Here is a 21,294-nt window from a genome sequence, read left to right on the forward strand (position 1 = left end):
TGGGAACTCATCTGTCAGAACAACAAGATATAGGTGTCAAGATCTGCCTAGGTCCATGCAGTCACAACTTTTAGGTGTCACATTTAGGCATCTCCCACTTCTTTTTAAATCTAAGATTATTTAAATTAGTACAGCCAGAGCTGTGATCCATTGGTCAAGCTTCCCCTTTGCTAGGGCTTAGATGAGGTTTGTATATTCCTCTCCCAACACAATCCTCCCTCCCCTCACCCCATTACAACTATGTTTACAGCATTTCACTCTTACCTGTCTGTGGACCTACTACACCCTCCTGTCTGTGGACCTACCATACTCCCCTGTCTGTGGACCTACTTCATTCCCTACTTATTTTTCTGCTTTAATTTTTCTTAATAACGCACCCTGTTATTTCATTGTTTATGTGTTTATTGTATGCCCTGGATATGGACAAGAATTACTTAGTGGCTATGAGTAGGGTCAGAGGCTGGCGTCAGGGTCTGTCTCAGTTATCTGAACCTTATCTGCTGAAACAGGGCCTCCCACAGAATCTGGAGCTCACCATTGTAGGCAAATTGTATGACGAGGGAGTCTTAGGGGACCTCCTACCACTCCCTCCTTCCCCCCAGCACTGGGGTTAGAGATACCTGCTCCTGTGTCTGGCTTTTTCCATAAATGCTAGGAATCCACACCTTAGGAAGTTAAGGAACGTTTGGTACATGGAGACATCTCTCTCTGCAGTCTGGATTACTACTATGTCTTCAGGTCTTTGACTGTGTGAGGTGGAGATGTAACACGCATTTGTTGAAAGAATGTGTGTCTTGCGTTCAGATGCAGATTGAGTGCAGCTCTCAAGGACTCATTTGTCAGTGTGTTTATGCTTGAGAGTGGCAGACTTTAAGAAACAGGGCTGGATGCAATATAATTAGGACATCTGTGGTCCTGCCAACTAATTAGAAGGTATTGCTGTCATTCCTGTGGGGCCTCAGACTAGTTCTTCTGAGAGCAAGACTGGATCCTCCCTCCCTTCTTCTGGCTTTCTGTTTGGTCACGTGAGCCCAGTACACGCTTGGTCACACTGCTGTCCACTGACAGGTTGTGGTGTAGACTGGAAGAGTGCTCACTGGAAGGAAGTGTGATTTGAGGGCTTCTAGCCTTCAAAGGTGTGAAATAGACTGATTTTTCTTCATAGCTTGTTGAAAGTTGGTTGTTTAGGTAAACAATGGAAAGTTGCCTGTTACAGGGTGGACTGGAAGACATCACCACACTCATGGTGTGGTTCATGTTGAGATTACTTCCTTCCTTCCCTCTCTCACTGTCTCTCCCATCATAACACATGGCAATGATGTGAAACTCTAAAGTTTTCTTGGTTTCCCATCCATTCATTGCCCTTGTTCCCACGGCCTACACACCCTTCCTTCCAGTTCCTCTGTCACATGATGAATAGGTGTGCTCACTGATGAGCTTTCTTGATGCTTTAAATCTGTCTGTTCATCCCTGTGCAGGCCCCACTGGCAAAGGAGCTTCTTGCAAATGAGAAGTTTTTATTTTTATTTGATTCTGTCCATTGTTGGTGGACAAAAAGGAACTCCTTGCAAATAAGAATTTTTTTTATTTTTTTTTCATTCTGTCTATCGTTGAGGGTACGACTCTCCTATGCACTTTATTTTTGTATTTCTGTCCCTCAGAGCAACTTCTAACACATGGTTCGCAATCAGTAAATTCTTTCTTTTTTCATCTTTATTAACTTGAGTATTGCTTATTTACATTTCAAATGTTATTCCCCTTCCAGGTTTCTGAGCCAACATCCCCCTAACCCCTCCCTCTCCCCTTTTATATGGGTGTTCCCCTCCCCAGCCTCCCCCCATTACCGCCCTACCCCCAAAAGTCAAATTCACTGGGGGGTTCAGTCTTGGCAGGACCAAGGGCTTCCCCTTCCACTGGTGCTCTTACTAGGATATTCATTGCTACCTATGAGGTCAGAGTCCAGGGTCAGTCCATGTATAGACTTTGGGTAGTGGCTTAGTCCCTAGAAGCTCTGGTTGGTTGGCATTGTTGTTCATATGGGGTCTCAAGCACCTTCTCAAGCACTGCTCTTCCAGTCCTTTCTCTGATTCCTTCAACGGGGGTTCCGTTCTCAGTTCAGTGGTTTGCTGCTGGCATTCAACTATGTATTTGCTGTATTCTGGCTGTGTCTCTCAGGAGAGATCTACATCCGGTTCCTGATGGCCTGCACTTCTTTGCTTCATCCATCTTATCTAACTGGGTGGCTGTATATGTTTGGGCCACATGTGGGGCAGACTCTGAATGGGTGTTCCTTCTGCCTCTGTTCTAAACTTTGCCTCCCTATACCCTCCCAAGGGTATTCTTGTTCCCCCTTTAAAGAAGGAGTGAAGCATTTGCATTTTGGTCATCCTTCTTGAGTTTCATGTGTTTTGTGCATCTAGGGGAAGTCAAGCATTTGGGCTAATAGTCACTTATCAATAAGAGCATACCAGGTGTGTTTTTCTGTGATTGGGTTACCTCACTCAGGATGATATTTTCCAGTTCCATCAATTTGCCTATGAATTTCATAAAGTCATTATTTTTGATAGCTGAGTAATATTCCATTGTGTAGATGTACTACATTTTCTGTATCCATTCCTCTGTTGAAGGGCATCTGGGTTCTTTCCAGCTTCTGGCTATTATAAATAAGGCTACTATGAACATAGTGGAGCACGTGCCTTTGTTATATATTGGGGTATCTTTTGGTTATATGCCCAAGAGAGGTATAGCTGGGTCCTCAGGTAGTTCAATGTCCAATTTTCTGAGGACCCTCCAGACTGATTTCCAGAATGGTAGTACCAGTCTGCAATCCCACCAACAATGGAGGAGTGTTCCTCTTTCTCTTCATCCACGCCAGCATTTGCTGTCACCTGAGTTTTTGATCTTAGCCATTCTCACTGGTGTGAGGTGAAATCTCAGGGTTGTTTTGATTTGCATTTCCCTTATGACTAAAGATGTTGAACATTTCTTTAGGTGTTTCTCAGCCATTCAGGATTCCTCAGCTGTGAATTCTTTGTTTAGCTCTGAACCCCATTTTTTAATAAGGTTATTTGTCTTCCTGTGGCCTAACTTCTTGAGTTCTTTGTATATTTTGGATATAAGCCCCCAGTTGTAGGATTGGTAAAGATCTTCTCCCAATCTGTTGGTTGCCGTTTTGTCCTAACAACAGTGTCCTTTGCCTTCCAGAAGCTTTGCAGTTTTATGAGATCCCATTTGTCGATTCTTTTTTTGGTTCTTTTTTTCGGAGCTGGGGACCGAACCCAGGGCCTTGCGCTTCCTAGGTAAGCGCTCTACCACTGAGCTAAATCCCCAGCCCCCCATTTGTCGATTCTTGATCGTAGAGCATAAGCCCTTGGTGTTTTGTTCAGGAAATTTTCTCCAGTGCCTATGTGTTTGAGATGCTTCCTCACTTTTTCTTCTATTAGTTTGAGTGTATCTGGTTTGATGTGGAGGTCCTTGATCTACTTGGACTTAAGTTTTGTACAGGGTGATAAGCATGGATCGATCTGCATTCTTCTACATGTTGGCCTCCAGTTGAACCAGCACCATTTGCTGAAAATGCTATCTTTTTTCCATTGGATGATTTTGGCTCCTTTGTCAAAAATCAACCATAGGTGTGTGGGTTCATTTCTTGGTCTTCAATTCTATTCCACTGGTCTATCTGTCTGTTTCTGTACCAATACAATGCAGTTTTTATCACGATTGCTCTGCAATACTGCTTGAGTTCAGAGATAATGATTCCCCCAGAAGTCCTTTTATTGTTGAGGATAGTTTTAGCTATCCTGGGTTTTTTGTTATTCCAGATGAATTTGCAAATTGTTCTGTCTAACTCTCTGAAGAATTGGATTGGTATTTTGATGGGGATTGCATTGAATCTGTAGATCGCTTTTGGTAAAATGGCAATTTTTACTATATTAATCCTGCCAATCCATGAGCATGGGAGGTCTTTCCATCTTCTGAGGTCTTCAATTTCTTTCTTCAGAGGCTTGAAGTTCTTATCATACAGATCTTTTACTTGCTTGGTTAAAGTCACACTGAGGTATTTTATCTTATTTGGGACTATTATGAAGGGTGTCGTTTCCCTAATTTCTTTCTCGGCTTGTTTCTCTTTTGTGTAGAGGGAGGCTACTGATTTATTTGAGTTAATTTTATACCCAGCCACTTTGCTGAAGTTGTTTATCAACTTTAGTAGTTCTCTGGTGGAACTTTTGAGATCACTTAAATATACTATCATATCATCTGCAAATAGTGATATTTTGACTTCTTCTTTTCTGATCTGTATCCCCTTGATCTCCTTTTGTTGTCTGATTGCTCTGGCTAGAACTTCAAGAACTATATTGAATAAGTAGGGAGAGAGTGGGCAGCCTTGTCTAGTCCCTGATTTTAGTGGGAATGCTTCAAGTTTCTCTCCATTTAGTTTAATGTCAGCGACTGGTTTGCTGTATATGGCTTTTACTATGTTTAGGTATGGGCCTTGAATTCCTATTCTTTCCAGGACTTTTATCATGAAGGGGTGTTGAATTTTGTATAATGCTTTCTCAGCATCTAATGAAATGATCATGTGGTTTTGTTCTTTCAGTTTGTTTATATAATGGATTACATTGATGGTTTTCTTCTTGTCTGATGAATCAAAGTACATGAACACAAAAGTTTGAGGTAAAAGCCCAAGGTGACCAGGGGAGATTGCCTGCTGGGCGCTAGTCTCTCTGAGACTTACAAGGTAAGGCCTTTTCATCCAGGATGGGTAGGGTGAGGGTCATACATAGGGTTCATCATGCAGGAACAAAAGTACCTGAGATGTATAAATGGCCACCAGGTATGGGGAAAGGATGGGTGGCTCCTATGTTGATGTAGGAGACTTGAAGCATCTTGTGGTAGAAAGAGAAAGTTACAGAGCAGCCTCAGAACAATAACAGAATGGGAAAGAGATTTGAATTGTATTTTGCTGGCATTGCTGAGAGTCCATAGGAGAATTGTCCACCCAACAATAATAGTAGAGGTGACAAGGAATGAGGACCAATCCAGAAGAGGGGCCTAGAGACAGGGCCCATCAAGAAGCATTAGGATCCTAGGCAGTGTGACTGAGAACCAGAAATGTAAAGAAGCAAAGCCACTGATGGAGGTGAGTAATACTGAGGCCAGGGAAGGGGAGGAGCTCACCCCAGGGGATGCCTCTGGAGTCCAGGAAGATGCAGGGTTGCTTGTTTGAGGGACTGAAGGGAGGAGTGTGGGAGTCAGGCATGAAGTGAGTTACAGGCCATCTGGAAACAATGATTGTTGCATCGTGTTATAATTTATGTTTTGCCTAAGCATTGATGCTCACCAACGGTTATTACCTCATAATACTAATGGGGAGATGGGGAGAGCCACGAACAGTGAGCAGCTGCTGTTGAGCAGTTGGTGTTAGAATGTGTTAGCCTTCTGTGTTAGCCCTCCCTCTCCATATGCTCCCAACCTGCAGCTGCCAATGCCCTGTGCTGATCCGGTGCTCACAGCACACATGTGGAACAGGTTTGCCGAGATCTTATCTAGAACATTTTCTAAGTAGGGGACCCCTCAAATAGCTATTTTTGGGTTTTCTGAAAATAAAACCCTGAAATGTATCCTTCCACCTAGAGAAGACATTTCCTGGCTAAGGCTTCTCCCTCTTCCCTTCTTCCCACGCTGTTTCCATATTTTAATTTTTCAGCAAGAATGAGAGAGTCACGAACCCCTGGCTGCTTTGTCATGTTGTCTTCATCCAGGGACTGCAGAAATCTTGATTCTAAAGGGGGAGAGAAAGCAAGTCCACATCAAAGGACTTGTCCTGAGCCTTTGGTCCAAGATCACAGCAACATTGAAAACCCAGGGAGTCTGTGCATTGTTCAAATTCCCACTCCCCCCTTTTCAGCTTTGAGAGCAAAGAAGAAAAAAATGCAAATGGCTGGCTTTCAAAGTGTAAAGTCAACCTGAAATTCAAATTACAGGAACAGCAAAGGTGTGAAATCTGTTTCCAGATTATTGCACAACACCAGGAACAAGGAAAGGATGCAGTTGTGGGTACACTTTTGGAACTCTTACCTCCAAAATCTGCCACCACAGCATGGCCATCCTCATAGAGCAGAATATTGTGGCTAGGAAAGAAGTAGACCATGTAAGCTTTATTGAGTTGTAACCAGGTCACCTCTCAGGTCGTCATTTGTTACCACATTGGTGAAATGTACTAACTGGTCTATAAGCCTTATTAGTTGATATACAGTTTCCCAGCTCACAGAGGTCTGTTCGAAAGTGCAGCTGTGGGTAGGCAAGGCATCGGTTGAACTGGCTGCATCTCAGGCATGGATCTTTCAAGAAGAGGCACACAGGTGGATGTGCCCTGAAGAACAGTCACCTGAGTTAGATCCCTGAGATCCACGTGAGGGAAGGATACAAGTAAGCCCTGCCTGCTATCCTCTGACCTTCACCTGTGTTTTGTGACTTGTGTTTGAGCATATCCTCAGCTGCCATCTCACTAAATACTTGTGTGTGTGTGTGTGTGTGTGTGTGTGTGTGTGTGTGTGTGTGTAGGGTTTTTATGGAAGATATCCTGGACCAGAAACAACATTTTAATACATGGAATACATCTGAGGCCTGTTGGATGAAAACTACCCTTCTATCGCAGAACTCTAAATGACCAGGAAGAATGTCAGGGAATGTCAGAAATGTTCTTAGCACTAGGCAAAAGGGGAACCATGTGAGGACAGTCAGCTTGGTTGATGTCATCATGTCTAGGTACAAATCAGAAGTCTGGAAATAAGTATAGACACCAGCACCAAATGGCACTATGTAAGTATGCATATTTGGTATTTTGATAATCTTGTCCCCATAGTACTGGGAAAGTTCCATTTTGTGACGTAGATCAAAGTTAGGGCAGTCTAGTGGAGGTCATTCCTTCCTCACACAGAGCACATAGAATAACTTACATAGAAGCACACAGTGATCCACACTGTTGTTGAAGACTGTACTTGTCTTTTAACTTTAATTAGAGATTATGTGGTGCTCAACCCAACAGACACATCTACAACATATTCTGAACCTAAAGCTTAGGGGTCATAGCAGAAGGGGAGACAGAAAGATTATAAAAGCCAGAGGAACATGAAGGTGACTATGAGGATGTATTTCCTAGAAATGCCAGTAAGGCTTCATGCATGAAGTCTCACCAAAATGGTTGAGTAACCAAGATCTGAACAAGGACTAAACCATGTAGATTTTGGTATACATACCTAATTTTGAGTCTGTGCTTGGCTCATGGAGGAGGCATTTCCAAGTCAAGAGGTAGCCTTCTTAGTTTTGTTACTCAGTATGAGCAGAATTATCTTCATTAATTTATGTGATGCTTCCTAATGCTCACATGGCTTCGCAAGAACATTACTTTGGAAAGCCTTTTGCATTGTGAATGAACTAGGAAGATAGACTTAATACACTTTGTAAATGTTAACATTTAATGTGTGTTCAAAGTGAGATGGTAGTGTATAGAATATTTGAGAGTGTCAAAACAGGAAGGGCTGAGATGCCGTTTTTAGCACCAAATTACAAATTGGTAGGTGTGATGAGGACAGTGCTATTATAACTGAAGAATCTCAGACCAATAGGGAAGTCACACATAGACACAAGGCTCATTCGAAGAGCTGCACAGCCCACATCCTGTCAGGGGAGTGTGGGTAGCAAAATTTACCCAGAACACTTAAATATATGTTTTGCAAAGTTCCATCAGATACAGTAAAATCCTGGGTAGCCCCTGACAATTATTTTATTGTTCATCCCGATTAGTAAGCGAGACAAAAAACTGAAGCCATGTCTTTAACAGCATCAACTTTCCTGGATCCTTTTTCTTTTCTTTCCCTTTTCTTTTTTTTAGATTTTTTCTTTTATTGAATATTTTTTATTTACATTTGAAATGTTATCCCCTTTCCCTGTTTCCTCTCCAGAAACCGACTATCTCCCCCTGCTTCTATGAGAGTGCTCCCCCACCTACCCACTCACTCACTCCCTCCTCCCTGTGCTAACTTGGGGAGCCTTGACAGGACCAAGGGCCTCTCCTCCCAGTGATGCCCAACAAGGCCATCCTCTGCTACATAATGGGGCTGGAGCCATAGGTTGATTCATGTGTATTCTTGGGATGGTTGTTTCGTCCCTGGGAGCTCTAGGGGGTCTGGCTGGTTGATATTGTTGTTCTTCTTATGGAGTTGAAACCTCTTCAGTTCCTTCAGTCCTTTCTCTAACTTCTCCATTGGGACCCAGTTCTCAGTTCAATAGTTGGCTGCTAGCATCTGCCTCTGCATTTGTCAGGCTCTGGCAGAGCCTCTCAGGAGACAGCTATATCAGGCTCTTGTCAGCAAGCACTTCTTGGCATCGGCAATATTGTCTGGGTTTGGTGTCTGTATATGGGGTAGATCCCCAGGTGGGCAGTCTCTGGATGGCCTTTCCTTCAGTCTCTGCTCCACACTTTTCCTCTATATTTCCTCCTGTGAGTATATTTGTTCCCCCTTCTAAGAAGGAAATGGAGCTACTCCAGGTAGCTACCTGGAAAGACCAGGGAACCTTTGCATACCTCTCCAATAGAAGCTTCAAGGAAGTGTTGCAGAACCAAACCCAGAGATCTAGAGCATTAGATCCTCACTTAACAATCCATTTGTTCAAACTTCTTTTCATGTACATATATGTTACCAAGAATAATTTCATCAGCTAGCCAGACTTATGGTAGAAGGATTCAAAAAGAGTCTTTTATGAAAGAAATGTAGCATCTGGCCAATAATACCAGGCTCAGATTTCAGATGCCCAGAAAAGGATTTGGTCTCCATTGTGCTGAGTGAAGTGTGTGGTAGGGGAGGGAGGGAATCTGAGGATTGAATTTATTCCTCTGATGACCCTCTAGCATTTTCACTGTGCTGATTTGCAGATTAAGTGACACTGAAGATAGATCCTACTACTACAGTGATAACCACAGTGTGATAGAGCGAAGGCCGTATTCTGGAATAATTCAGAGCTTCCTAAATACAACTCATCAATCTACAAATGAATGTTGAATATTCAGAGAATGATGAGGTATACTGACATGAGGGATGATCTACTTTAGTTCCTACAGAAGGGGTAGAAAGCTCAGAATTCTGGTGTATTAACATAGGCCAGAGAGCTGTTGAATGTGAAGCTCATGTTCATTTCCTTTATGTTAGATGTTAGATATTAGATATTAGACCATCTCAGATATGAGAACAGTCCCTGAAAAGCAGTATGTGGTCAATGAGTTCGTATTTTATGAGTTGCACCTGTATGCTTTTTTCCAATGCACAATATTTACTTGCCTTCTGTTAGCATGCTGTTCCAGAAGATGCAAAGTGTATATGTTATGGATTTCATTTTTATGGGATTTATAATCTGCTAGAAAATAGCATGGGTTAAGTACCGGATTAGCGTCGAAGGATGCTTTGAAGGTCAGTCAGCTATTGTACCTACGAATGTGTACCAAGACTCTGTCATGTGCTGGGATATGTCCAGCTGTGAAGTAGGCAGGTTGAGGTTGGGTCCAAACTGTAGGGAGAAGAAGCAGGAAGAAACTGACAGAAGGGGAAATCAAATCCTTTGAAGATCTTTGCGAAAGCAAGAGGGATATATGTGTGTGTAGTTATAAAAGGAGATTTACTACTTACGCCAAAGAACACATACTAGAAAGGAATGAGAGATTTGCATAAAGGTAGTATTGAATTATGAAGATCAGAAAGACCTTTCGAATGGCCAGTAACACCAGCCTCAAAGCTTGAACATGCCCAGAGAAGAATGGGTGCTGAGTCCTGAAGCCAGCTAGGGCCTCAGAGTTGCCATCACTGTCGGTAATGAAAGTCATGTGAAAGCCACAATAAACGGTAAGCTTTCAGCAGTGTGAACACTGAAGGAATCAGATATGTTAGAGAAGAGGACAATAGAGTGTGAGGTGGGCAAGCACTCCTGTGGGCGAGCACCTGTCTCTTCTCCAGAGTTACACTGGAGTCTGTATTAGAAATCTTCATTGCAGGTAAGAAACAGACACAGAGACACTAAATCAGACACCTTGAATTCCTTCAGCCAAGAGGTGGAATCCTCACTTAAATTTCAGTCTTCAGAGTCAACCACACCGGAGGAGACCCCCAAATACCCAACTTCAAAAATGAAGTGAAGAGTCAGTGGGAAGCAATCTAGTATGTCTTTGTACCAGTATGACTCGGCAGGCAAGCATCAACCCTCTTCCTCCTTAGGGCTGTGCTGATGTCAAGGTTCTGCAAGGACTATGCAGGTAAGGGGAAAGCAGTTATACCAACAGTAGACTTTGAGAGCTAGCTAACCTGGTGGTAAGGCCTCAAAACTATCAACATCATCAGAAGCTGCAGAATGAAAACATTCTGGAACTTCTGGGTCTCCCTCTGCTCCTGTAGATCTCCCGAGAGGCACTGTGTCTATGATAAAGCCTCAGGAGAGGTAGATGAAGGGTGTGCTTGGTGCCACTTAACGTAGAACAAGTTTTACCTCAGGGTAATTCTCAATCTCCTCTCAACTCTAGAGAATCTTGCCTTCCATCCCCACTGTGATTTTTCAAAGCTATTGCTATCTTACTGAAAGTGTCTTCACTTCACCCAAAACAACCTTTGTTCCTGTAGCTGCGTGGATACTGCAATATCTGCTCCTGGCACTGGCTTTGTCTTTAATCACAACTTGAGTCCATTGTTTGCATAACAGAATACTTGGGTCTTTGAAATACTTGTTCCTCACAGATGACTCCCCCAAAGCTCTTTTAACCTCATTTAACTTCAACAAGGCATACACTTTACAGAGTACAGGATACAACCCAGGGTGAGATCTACTTCATTCCACTAAATTGAGAGAGCAGAATTCATGCTCTGGCCTTTGTGGTTTTCTTGTTAGTAACAGTGTCAAATGTGTGTGTGTGTGTGTGTGTGTGTGTGTGTGTGTGTGTGTGTGTGTCTGTGTGTGTCTGTGAGAGAGAGAGCGAGAGAGAGAGAGAGAGAAAAGAGAGAGAGGGAGAGAGAGAAAGAGAGAGAGAGAGAGAAGAGAGAAGAGAGAGAGGGTGGTTTAAGGATTTTCTCTTTTCTAAGACTGAATAGAAGCTAAACTTCACTGGTTTCTTTTCCATCAAGGAAAAATTTCTCCAACCTTAGAACAAAATTAATCTAATGAAGCCATTATGTGAGGATCAGGAGTCTTTTCATTTTAATTGCCTGTATTGAAAAGTTACCTAGAGTGCTCAAATAATCCATAATCAGCTGGTTCTGTGATGTAGCCCAATGCTAATTGTCACTATTAATCAGACTGTCCTGATTATTAGGCCATTTCCCAATCCTGATTTCCTCCTTGATCCGGACTGATGTTCATGGTTAGCTGTAGAAGGAGGAAGGTGACTGCTACTCTCACTCTACTACCATGAAGAACTTTAGAAAAAGGTCATTAAAATGTAGAAATATTAAGTTAGGTTTTTTTTTTCTGAGTTTGTCTGTGTCAATTGCTCTCACAAACAATGGTTTAAGGACACCATGGGCAGCCTCTCAGTGTCCTTATTTGGAGAGATGACTGCCTCGCTGTGTAAACTCAACAACAGTGCCGAGCTTCCCAGACATGCTGCAGGCTGGCTTTCTGAGGTATCCCTGAAGTTGATTAACTCATGATTAAAGAACTGGCAACCAGCGTGCCTGGAAACATTCCAAGGATTAGGTCAGTGGAAGCAGTCAGACTTCGTTCAATCTTATCACACTGTGAAAGTCATTAGTTTACAAACACATCTTCCTGACAGGCCATCCTTCACACCCTAAGCCGAGAAGTCCTGGGTCTGCCACCTGCCACACCTCTCCTGCAGTGCTTTGAGAGGGCTGTGTCCCTTCCAAGTACAGGCTTCTCTCTGAGAAGTCCCACCTCAGTGACATTCAGCAGTCAGTTACACCGTTCCCTACTGAGCATTGGTCCTGTCAAGCTGAATGTCATCTCACACAGGACCCAAATATCCTGAACTTCTTCCAGTAACTCAAATGTAGGGCAGTGCATTGACTAAGCCTTTGATATCAATGCCATTCACACAACTATATGCTTTGTACTTTTGTTTCTTTTGTAAAAATTATTCTGGTGTCATCTGATCAGTCCTTGGTTGCTACACATATGTTCTTTAATGGTTTTACTTTGATCTCTTTGTGCCTCCAATCGGTGGCTTGGATTCCCTTTGTCTCTGTCTCTGCTTCTTTGTTACACACACACACACACACACACACACACACACACACACACACACTGAGAGAGAGAGAGAGAGAGAGAGAGAGAGAGAGAGAGAGAGAGAGAGTTCTTTTTAGTTCTTTGGTTATTTAGGCAGTAACTACTGATATTAGCCATTATCTTTATAATAGAAGCCCTGGCTTTGATCTCCAGTGTAACATAGAAACATATTTAGACTTGGGGACCTTCATGACAGATACTTTCATAGATGTTATATGGTGACTAGATTCTTAGGAGTCCCCCTTGATTTGGGCTGTGTGATAGTTTGAATGACAACTTTTTTCTCAGTGGATGGTTGTTTGGAAAGGATATGGGGAGGGTGGGCCCTATTGGGGGAAGGTTATAGGAATTGGGGTTTTGAGAGTTCATAGCCTCAACCCCTCCAGTTCACTATCTGAGGATATGATCTCTCAGCTTCCTGCTGGAGCTGACCATTGTCATGTCTCCCTAGTCAGTACAGACTCTCCCCCTGAAACCAAATAAACTCTTTCTTCATTCCAGTTCATAGTGTTTCATTGCAGTGATAGAAACATACTCAATAAAGGCTACTCACAGGAACCTGGCTACTGTTATATGAGAAACCTTGAGCTCTGCTTCAGAACTGAGCAGAGGCGACTCCATTCCCATTCTTGACTCCCTCCTTATTTGTTCCTTATAGCTCACTAGTATCTAGCTAAAGGCTCTTACTATGTCCAAAAAGTACCCCAAGATTTCTACCCCCACACTCCAGGATTCCTATTGTGTCCAAACAATTCTTTGTTAAGCTTCTGAAATCTAAGTAATGATCCCTTTACATATTATTTTATCAGGGTCCCGATTTCTCAAGCTCTAGAGAACCAGAGTTTCAGTCTTCATATTAGTCCTTTAAACACTTAGAATTCTACCCTTTTGTAGGGCATCACTCTACAATATGGTGTAAGGGTAGAACTGACTCAGTTTGCTTCAGGCAGACTGACTTGTTGCCCAAAGGTTTGCAGAAGAGGATTTTTTGCAGTCTGTGAGCCCACAGCAGGTTGGCAATGACAATGCACAGGTCTGAGCACAATCTTAGGTGAGAGAGAAGCAGCTTTCCTAAAGCCCAGAATCATGAACTTCTAAACACCAAAAGCCTAATTTCACTCAACTCCTGGAAACCATGGAAACGAAACACTCCAATAAATGCAAAGGATTGCAGAGCCTCTTCTCCTCCTAAAACAAACTTCCGGCTGTCAGTAGAAGTATATTTGAAAGCTTACCCCAAAGCCTCTGGATTTGTCCCAATGCCACTGGGATTGAAGATATAGATTATGAGATCTGTATTGTGCTTCAACCCGCTTATTGAGGGTAATGTGAGAAAGCACATCCTCTTCACTTAACATTTGCTCAGAACAGGAAATGCAAGTGAGGGAACATGTTGACTGAGATCACCTGAGCACCCACCTGTGCCCCTGTTGGGAGAAGTCTGTGATAAGTAGCCTAGAATCCTCAAGTGATTAGATCCATCTTTGAACAAACAGAATTATTTCTTAGCTATCTTAATAGATGTTAGTCTTATGGGGAATTTTAGGTGGCAAAACTACAAAATGGAATATTCTTGGATGCTGAAGTGACAGATAGGGAATTCCACAAATGACAGCTGAGAGTTTATTCCACAAGTTTCCTCCTACTTCAATCTGAAACTGAGGCAGAGAAAATGTTAGAAGCTAGAACACACCCTATATCCACTTCATGGTATTTAGGATTCTTCTGTTCATTGAGGCCATGCATGAACAGGGACTTCTGAGTTTAAGTAGGGACCTAGGAAACCTTAGTTTGAGAGGAGAGCCACAGGCAGCTGTTGTGGAAGAATCTTTTTTGCACAAAGCACGTGAGTCAAAACTGAAGAGTGAAGAAAATGCCAAATATCTGTGTATGTAAAAGAAATAGCTAGCTAGTCTGATTAATCAAAGAAACGTATTATTACAAAATAACTTAGGAAACTTCTAAGTGTGATCTCTCTGTGTAATCAGAAGAGTTTCCTTGTTGCCTTTCTGAACTCTTAGTTATAGAAATAGCACAGGCATCAACATTCTTAAAGAAGCACAACTCCAACTGTGAGGAGAGAGCCCATGTGTTTGAGAAAAACACACCCTCAGGAAAGCCACAGCAAGTAAAAAGAAAGCCTCTGCAGTAAAGGGACTTAGACAAGCACGCGGCACATTCTACAAATGTCATTACAGAATGGAAGGTGTCCTACTTAGCTTTAGCTGACAATTTGTCACAGGTGAGAGTCGTCTGAAAAGGGAGTCTCATTTGACGGAGTTTATAGATTAGATTGTGTCTTGATTACTAATTGATGTACAAGGGCCAACCCTCTGTAGGTGGCTTCATTCCCTAGGCAGATAGTTCTAGGTTGTCCAAAAAAAAAAAAAAAAAAAAAAAAAAAAAAAAAAAAAAAAAAAAGCATGAGCTTACAAATTGCATCCTCCAGATTTAATTCCTGCTGTACTTCCTTGGATGTGATTGAGTTTCCTGATCAGAAGTAACATTTCATGAAATAGCAGGTCCTGACTTACCTTAGCAATGGGTTGTGGCTTGGAAAAAAGAGCCAAGTGGACATTTTCTCCCCCTGGGTTGCTTTATCACAGAAAGAGAATGAAGCTGGAAGAGGGGGTGGGTACCTGAGATCTTCTTAGATGATCTTTTTTCTATAAAGGAAATCCTTGGATATCTTTTCCATAGGCCTCTGACATGGCAACTGACCTTCCTTCTTCTCAGCCGCTTGCTGCTGTTACCTGAGCCCCACACATCCCATGTACCTCCATCCCATGCTAAGAGGAGACACAGATACTCAGAAGCCAACTCCATGCTTTTTCTTGTTGAAAGAGTCTTCTCACCCATAGCTAAGAATCCAGTTCCATGACACCAACTTGCCAAAGGTCTTCTGGGTACTCAGTTGGCACTCAGGCATAAGTGATGTCTGTCTGTGTTCTTGAAATCCAGCTTCAAATAGCAATAAGGAAGTGAGGGGTGGAGCAAAAGGTCAAAGGAAGGAAATGGCAGACAACCTTCCCTTGAGAAGAGAGACCATACAAGTGTAGAATGGTAGATATTGTTGATATTATGTCTACCACATTTCCTGCTGAAGGTCCCCGAAACCCTGAAGGCAGTGCATCCAAGAGAGTAGGAACCAGACAGATCCCAGAAGGCAGACAGATAGGGAAAGAAGTCTTTAGAAGATCAATGTACTTTGCTCTTAAACATTAACACGGCCAGCTTTCTGCTATTCTCCCTGTCAGAGGGAAGAATTAGGATGGGAGGCGGGGACTTTCAAATCTCCCATGGGAGGTAGCCTCCTGTGGTAGGAATCTACTACCTTCTCTTTCCCTGTCTGGATTATTTAATATCCTCCGTAGCCCAAATAGGCCAATTCTGAGGGGATTCAGTCTCAGATAATCCTCCAATTTACCCAAAAAGCCAATTCAGCCCTAAACATATGAAATTTTAGGCTCTGTATGACAAACTCAGATTATTGGTTTAGATTCCTTCCCTCTGTCTTCTTGTGCTTTGCTGTATGTGTGAGCTTACTTTAATAATATCTGGTTGAATATTGAACCCCTGCTTCTCTTGTCTGAGTATTCAGGCAAGGAGTAGAACTCATCCCCGGGACCCTGGGAGACCACGTCATGACAGCATCGTACCTGTATTAAGTAGACTGTGGCAGTGCGTAGAATTAGCACTTGAGGAACAGCTGGACTTTATCAACAAACTCAGTCTCCTGTGTGTGGCAGTAAAGCAGCCTTGGGCTTCAACGAGTCCCTGTAAGCTCACAGGCAAAGACATGCTATCTCTGGCCAGCAGTGGCTTTGTGCCTATGCAGTTTGCCCTCCAAGGAGCACCCCTCACCTCTCAGAAAGCCTGACAAATAAGTGGTTTTAAAAACCAGTTATTGGTTTCAGGGGAATTTGTATGTGGCTCTTTAGGAACAGGGATTAGTATTTGGGAGAGAAAACCATTTGCTTATTGGAGTACTTGACCTGTTTGCTTCAGCCGTGGTCCCTTTATCCCTACTCAGCAAACACAGGGAGGCTTAATGCTCTCATTTCTACACGAACGTAGGTTAAAAATGTACTTCGTCTCACAGGCTTCCCATCAAGGGCACTTTGAAAATTCAAAAGGAATGGACAAATCTATTTTTTAAAGACTCCCCGAGCCACTTGGTGTCTCTGTGACTGTCGGGAAGACATACTGTGGATTTCCGTGCAGACACTAGGCACTCTGTTACCAGGGGCAGGGGTATTAGTCACAGGGATGTAAGGTAAGGCTATGATGGCTGAGGGCCAAAGTGTATGACTGCCTGCAGAGTAAGCCAGGCTCTTCCTTGATTTCTTCTTCCCTTTGCTTAGCCTGCCGCCTACAAGTGGAATCCACTTCTATCTTTTTATCTAAATAAATATTCTTGTTTTTCAGACTCTGCTCAGTATTTGATTCTCTTCCTGACACTCAGATTTCCCCTTTTACACACGGTAAGGCTATAAGATGCAGGACGCTAGGAGCATGAGCCAGGGGAGTTACTGGTGATCAATAAATTACTTAAAATTTATTTTTGAGGGGCGTTGAGAAAGCACAGGATGACCTCAGATTTACTATGCAGATGAAGATGAACATAAACTCCTGATCCTCCTGCCTCTGCGTCTCGAGAGCTGGGGTTACAGACATACTCCACCATGCCTGGGTCAAATTTTGTTCCCGATACTGGAAGAATACAGAGTGGTAGGAGTGCGAGAGCAGGGGACTTCTGACATGGTGCTTACACGCTGGGACGGCCATTCCCAAACTCTTTAGAATGGAATTCTGACATAATTCAGACCACATTGTTGTTTCATATTTTCTATTAATATTTACATGTGCGATTCAAAGTCTCTAGGATTTGAAACCTTAATTTCTCCTCTTCAGCTTTATCTGTATGCTTTCTATGGGGGTCAATATTTCTCCAACAAATATTGGAAGGTTGGTTACTTAGCTTTAAGTCTATGGCTGTATACTGCGCAGGAGACAGCTTTCCAAAAAAATAATTTTTCTAGTAAAGATAAGGAAGTGAGTTAAACACTCTTCACTCCCTCTCTGTAATAATCTGCTACCCTGTTTTAGTCAGACCTTCCTTGTCTATCCTGATCTGCTAATTCTAAACTCTGTTCCTAGAGCAAGCATAGGGCCAGCCTGTTTTTAAAAACCTCATTCAAATAATGTAGTTTCTGTCAGCATACTGAATTGAATGTATGTTACAGTGTTCAATCTTATATTCAACAATTATTATGTATTCTCTTCTCCCGTATTTGTTTTTTATAGGTAGTATATGGGATATGCATGCAAACAGTGTGGAGCTTATAACATAGTCTACTTCCCACATAGATTAAAAATGTGCATATCATTTATATCTGAGCATTAGACAAACTACAGCATCTCCGGAGGCCTTTAGGATGTGACCAGTAGGATGGTCACTCTTCCAGGTGATCCTGACCAGTGATCATTCTTCTTTGTCAATATTACTGCAGGCTTTTCTGCTTTGGCATCGTTTGCAAACTACTCTCTCCTCATCCCAGCACAGTCTCACCTTTCCCAGCTGCCCCCTAAATCCTTCGGGAAATGGTTGTCATTCCTTCTCTCCTGGGTTTCCAGTTGTTGTACCACAGAACACTGTTAAGCTGTTCTTGACTGAAGCTGACTCTTGACCTCCTGGTGCCTTATATCAACACAAATCCAGTCACAAAGCCACAACACAGGACCATCCCTGATTCTCCCTCTTCTTTAACCCCTTCACAATGTGTCCCTGTACCCTTTAAATTATGTTTATAGAACATAGTCTCATCTATCTCTTGTGTTCTCTGTGCCTTCTCCAACTCAGTGGAAGGTAATTATTTCCTTTTTATAGGTGAGTGAGAATTTTTCTGTTTGTAGAGCACATTGCAGACCATTCCCATTCAGAAGGAGGTCTGGTCTATGAGCATTGGATAAATGCAGAAGTGCACGGAGGTCAGAACAGGACTCTGAACTCCTGGAACTAGGGTTGCAGATGATTGCAAGTCTCTATGTGGGTGCAGGGGAACCCAGGTCCTCTGCACAATCAGGGATCTTGTATCAGTCTCCAGACCTTCTACAACAATTTCTACATGGTGTTAATACTTCACTTGAAGCTGAGGAATTGATGCTGAAAAGCTGAAAATGCTGTGTTTAAGGTTAAAAAGGTCACATTCCCAATCCCAATCCCTGTTGAGCCAGCTTCTTCCACATCCATTTGCTTTCTTTCGCCTGTGTGTTCACTGGTCCACACATGGTGGTTTGAAATAAACTTAAGTTAGAAAGAATTGTCCAATTTGCTGTGTTAATTCAGGAATGCTCACGTTGAACAGTGGTTTTAATGGAGGCATACGTGATGGGACTGGATGTAGACTACTTGGGTTCAAAGATCAGCTCTATTCATTTGTGGGTTTGTTGTTGTTTGTTTGTTTGTTTTGCCTTGCACAAAGCTCAAGTCCAAGTCGACCAGGGACCTCAACGTAAAACCTGATACACTGAGTCTAATAGAAGAGAAAGTGGGAAATAGCCTTGGATGCATTGGCCCAGGGGAAAATTTCCTGAAAAGAACACCAATGGCTCAGGCTCTAAGATCAATGATTGGTAACTGAGGCTTCATGAAACTGAAAAGCTTCTGTGAGGTGAAGAACACGGTCAACAGGACAAATTGGCAACCTACAGATTGAGGAAAGATCTTTACTAACCTTATGTCTGGTAAAGGGCTAATATCCAAAATATATAAAGAACTCAAGACTCTAAAAATACCAAACAACCCTGTTAAAAATGGGGTACAGAGCATTCTCAACAGAAGAATCTCAAAAGGCCAAGGATTTGGGGAAAGACATTAATGTGTCATGTTTCAATTTCTTCTTAACATGGTTAAGTTTTGGTTCAAGATTAAATGAAATAATCCTGGTGAACAAAAATGTATTTATCAACACTAGAAAATTAAGTAGTTGGCTTCTCATAGTTAGACTAAGGATGGGGCCAAACAAACAATGGAGCAATTAGAAAAGTAAGCATATTCCTGTGTCTTGTACATGGAAGGAGAATGCTTGAAGAACCTTATGCAGGGAGCAGAAGTTGGGAAATCACCATAAGAGGATGAGTCTTTCAGCAAGTGTGCCTGCCTGAGCTTCATGGTTCCCAACACTAACTGAATCTCCATAGGCTTCAGGCAGTGCCTCCCTTATGAAGGGGCTGCACCCACTCCATTGGAAAGCCCTGATCACAGGACAGAGGCTCTTGTTTCTTTTCTCACTTTCCAAGATTTTTCAGCATGGCTGCCTAGAAGCCTACAGAGTGCAGATCATTAGGGTGTCTTATTGTCGGGGGTGGAGCCTACAGGGACACTCAAACTGCACAGCACATGTACCTGTGGGGCACATGCCCTATGTCCTTATTCCAACCAGCTCACCAGTTGATGTCTGTCTTCTTGCCCTTAGCAATGGGCTGGAATTTCTTGTGCTGTCTTCCAGCATCTTAACTATGAAGCCTGGATTCTTTCTGGTTTAAATCACAGCTCTTAGTCCTGTACTAGAAAGGGAAGGAGATTGAGAAGACCAGGATGCCACCTGTGGTCCAACTTTATCAATAAATATTTTGAAAAACATTTTGCCTCAAATTGCTCATTTCTCAGGATGTTACTCAATTCTTCTCATCTTGTCAGGTTATTGCAAGGACTGAACAAGAAGCCACAGCCTGAAGACTCTGAAGCATCAGGAGTTACAGATGCTGTGCACCTCGCACCATGCTCCACATTCTGCTAGAAACACATCAATGGTGGTAATCAACAGTTTTTAAGCACTTAAAGATTTAACTACTTAAATTTCCAGAGACCTAAGGCTGATGATATCCTCACCTCACAAGCTGTCTATGCTGCCTCTGCTTACAATGCTTTAGGGCACAACAGATGGCAGAAACCTTAAATGTCACAGACACTCTTAAGAAAGTCCCAGCAACTGCCCTTCCACTTACAAGCAAGTAGGTAACTTGCTCACTATGGATAGAAGCAAACTTTATTCAAGATAATAAAAAGTGAATGGAGCTGGTAGGATGGCTCAGCAGGTAAAAGCAACTGCCAAGCCTCCCTACCAGTTCATATACAGTACCTACATGGTAGGAGGAAAAACCTGACTCCCACTAGTTGTTCTACAGTATGCAAGTGTTTATTTCACACCCTCCAATATATGTCACTTTTTTGAACAAGCATCTTGAGTTTTAAAGTTTTATTTCATTTTTAATTATTTGCGTGCATGTATGCTTAAGAAGAAAGTTGCTAGGAAAGGCCAGAAAAGGGTATGGATTCCACTGAAGATTGAATTTTCAGTGGTTTTGAGTCACCTGGGTCCTAAGAACTGAATTCAGGATGTATGTAAGGACCGTAAATGCTCCTGATCGCTGACCCATATTCCAGCTGTACACGGTTTGTTTTACTCTTTTAAGGAGGTGTGTGTATTTGAAGGCAAATAATTCCTTCTAAGGACTGGTAAAAGACGCATTGCTAACCTCGAAGTTACCCTGTATACGGTCTCTGATATGTATCAGAGCAATTCCTGCAAATGACACATGTTGGATGTTGTCTCAGAGCTGACTTTCCCTTTCAAGTGGCCACTGAAGTTTACTGATGCTCCTTTGCAATACTATCCAAAAATCTGGAGGCCACAAGGCCGCACGAGGTATGCTGTCCTTGTTGAGCTACTACATGTGGTTAACATATGCTTTCGTGTTAATGTTGAGGGCTCTGAGAGCTTGGCAAGGTGAAAGGGGCTAAAAGACTCCTTGTAAGACTCTCCCAGGTCTTGACTGTCTTCTAGGCAAAGTGAATATCAAAGAAGTCATGGTAGGCAAGATAGGGAAGTCAGCATCTTACCTAGTCTGTTCCAAAACCCTCAGAATTGATTTTGCCATCTGCTTGAGCAATAAGATACTTAAGATGGATTCCACGAAAGCATCTGAACATTTTAGAGTAGTGTGTAG

At 42.5% G+C, this 21,294-nt stretch overlaps 1 protein-coding gene across 3 annotated transcripts in view; it reads right to left on the reverse strand.

Moving 5' to 3' along the window:
* The window catches only part of Tnni3k (TNNI3 interacting kinase), a 267,980-nt gene that overhangs the window by 90,072 nt on the left and 156,614 nt on the right, over window positions 1-21,294 (reverse strand). For all 3 annotated transcript variants that reach the window (XM_087620881.1, XM_087620885.1, NM_181769.1), the window contains 2 exon segments: window positions 6,079-6,131; window positions 5,730-5,782 (listed from right to left, as the gene is read on the reverse strand). In XM_087620881.1, the coding sequence (XP_087477007.1) occupies window positions 5,730-5,782; window positions 6,079-6,131 (106 nt within the window).

The sequence above is a fragment of the Rattus norvegicus genome, chromosome 2 (genome assembly GCF_021556685.1).
Source record: "Rattus norvegicus strain SHRSP/BbbUtx chromosome 2, alternate assembly SHRSP_T2T, whole genome shotgun sequence".
Taxonomy (NCBI): Eukaryota; Metazoa; Chordata; class Mammalia; order Rodentia; family Muridae; genus Rattus; species Rattus norvegicus.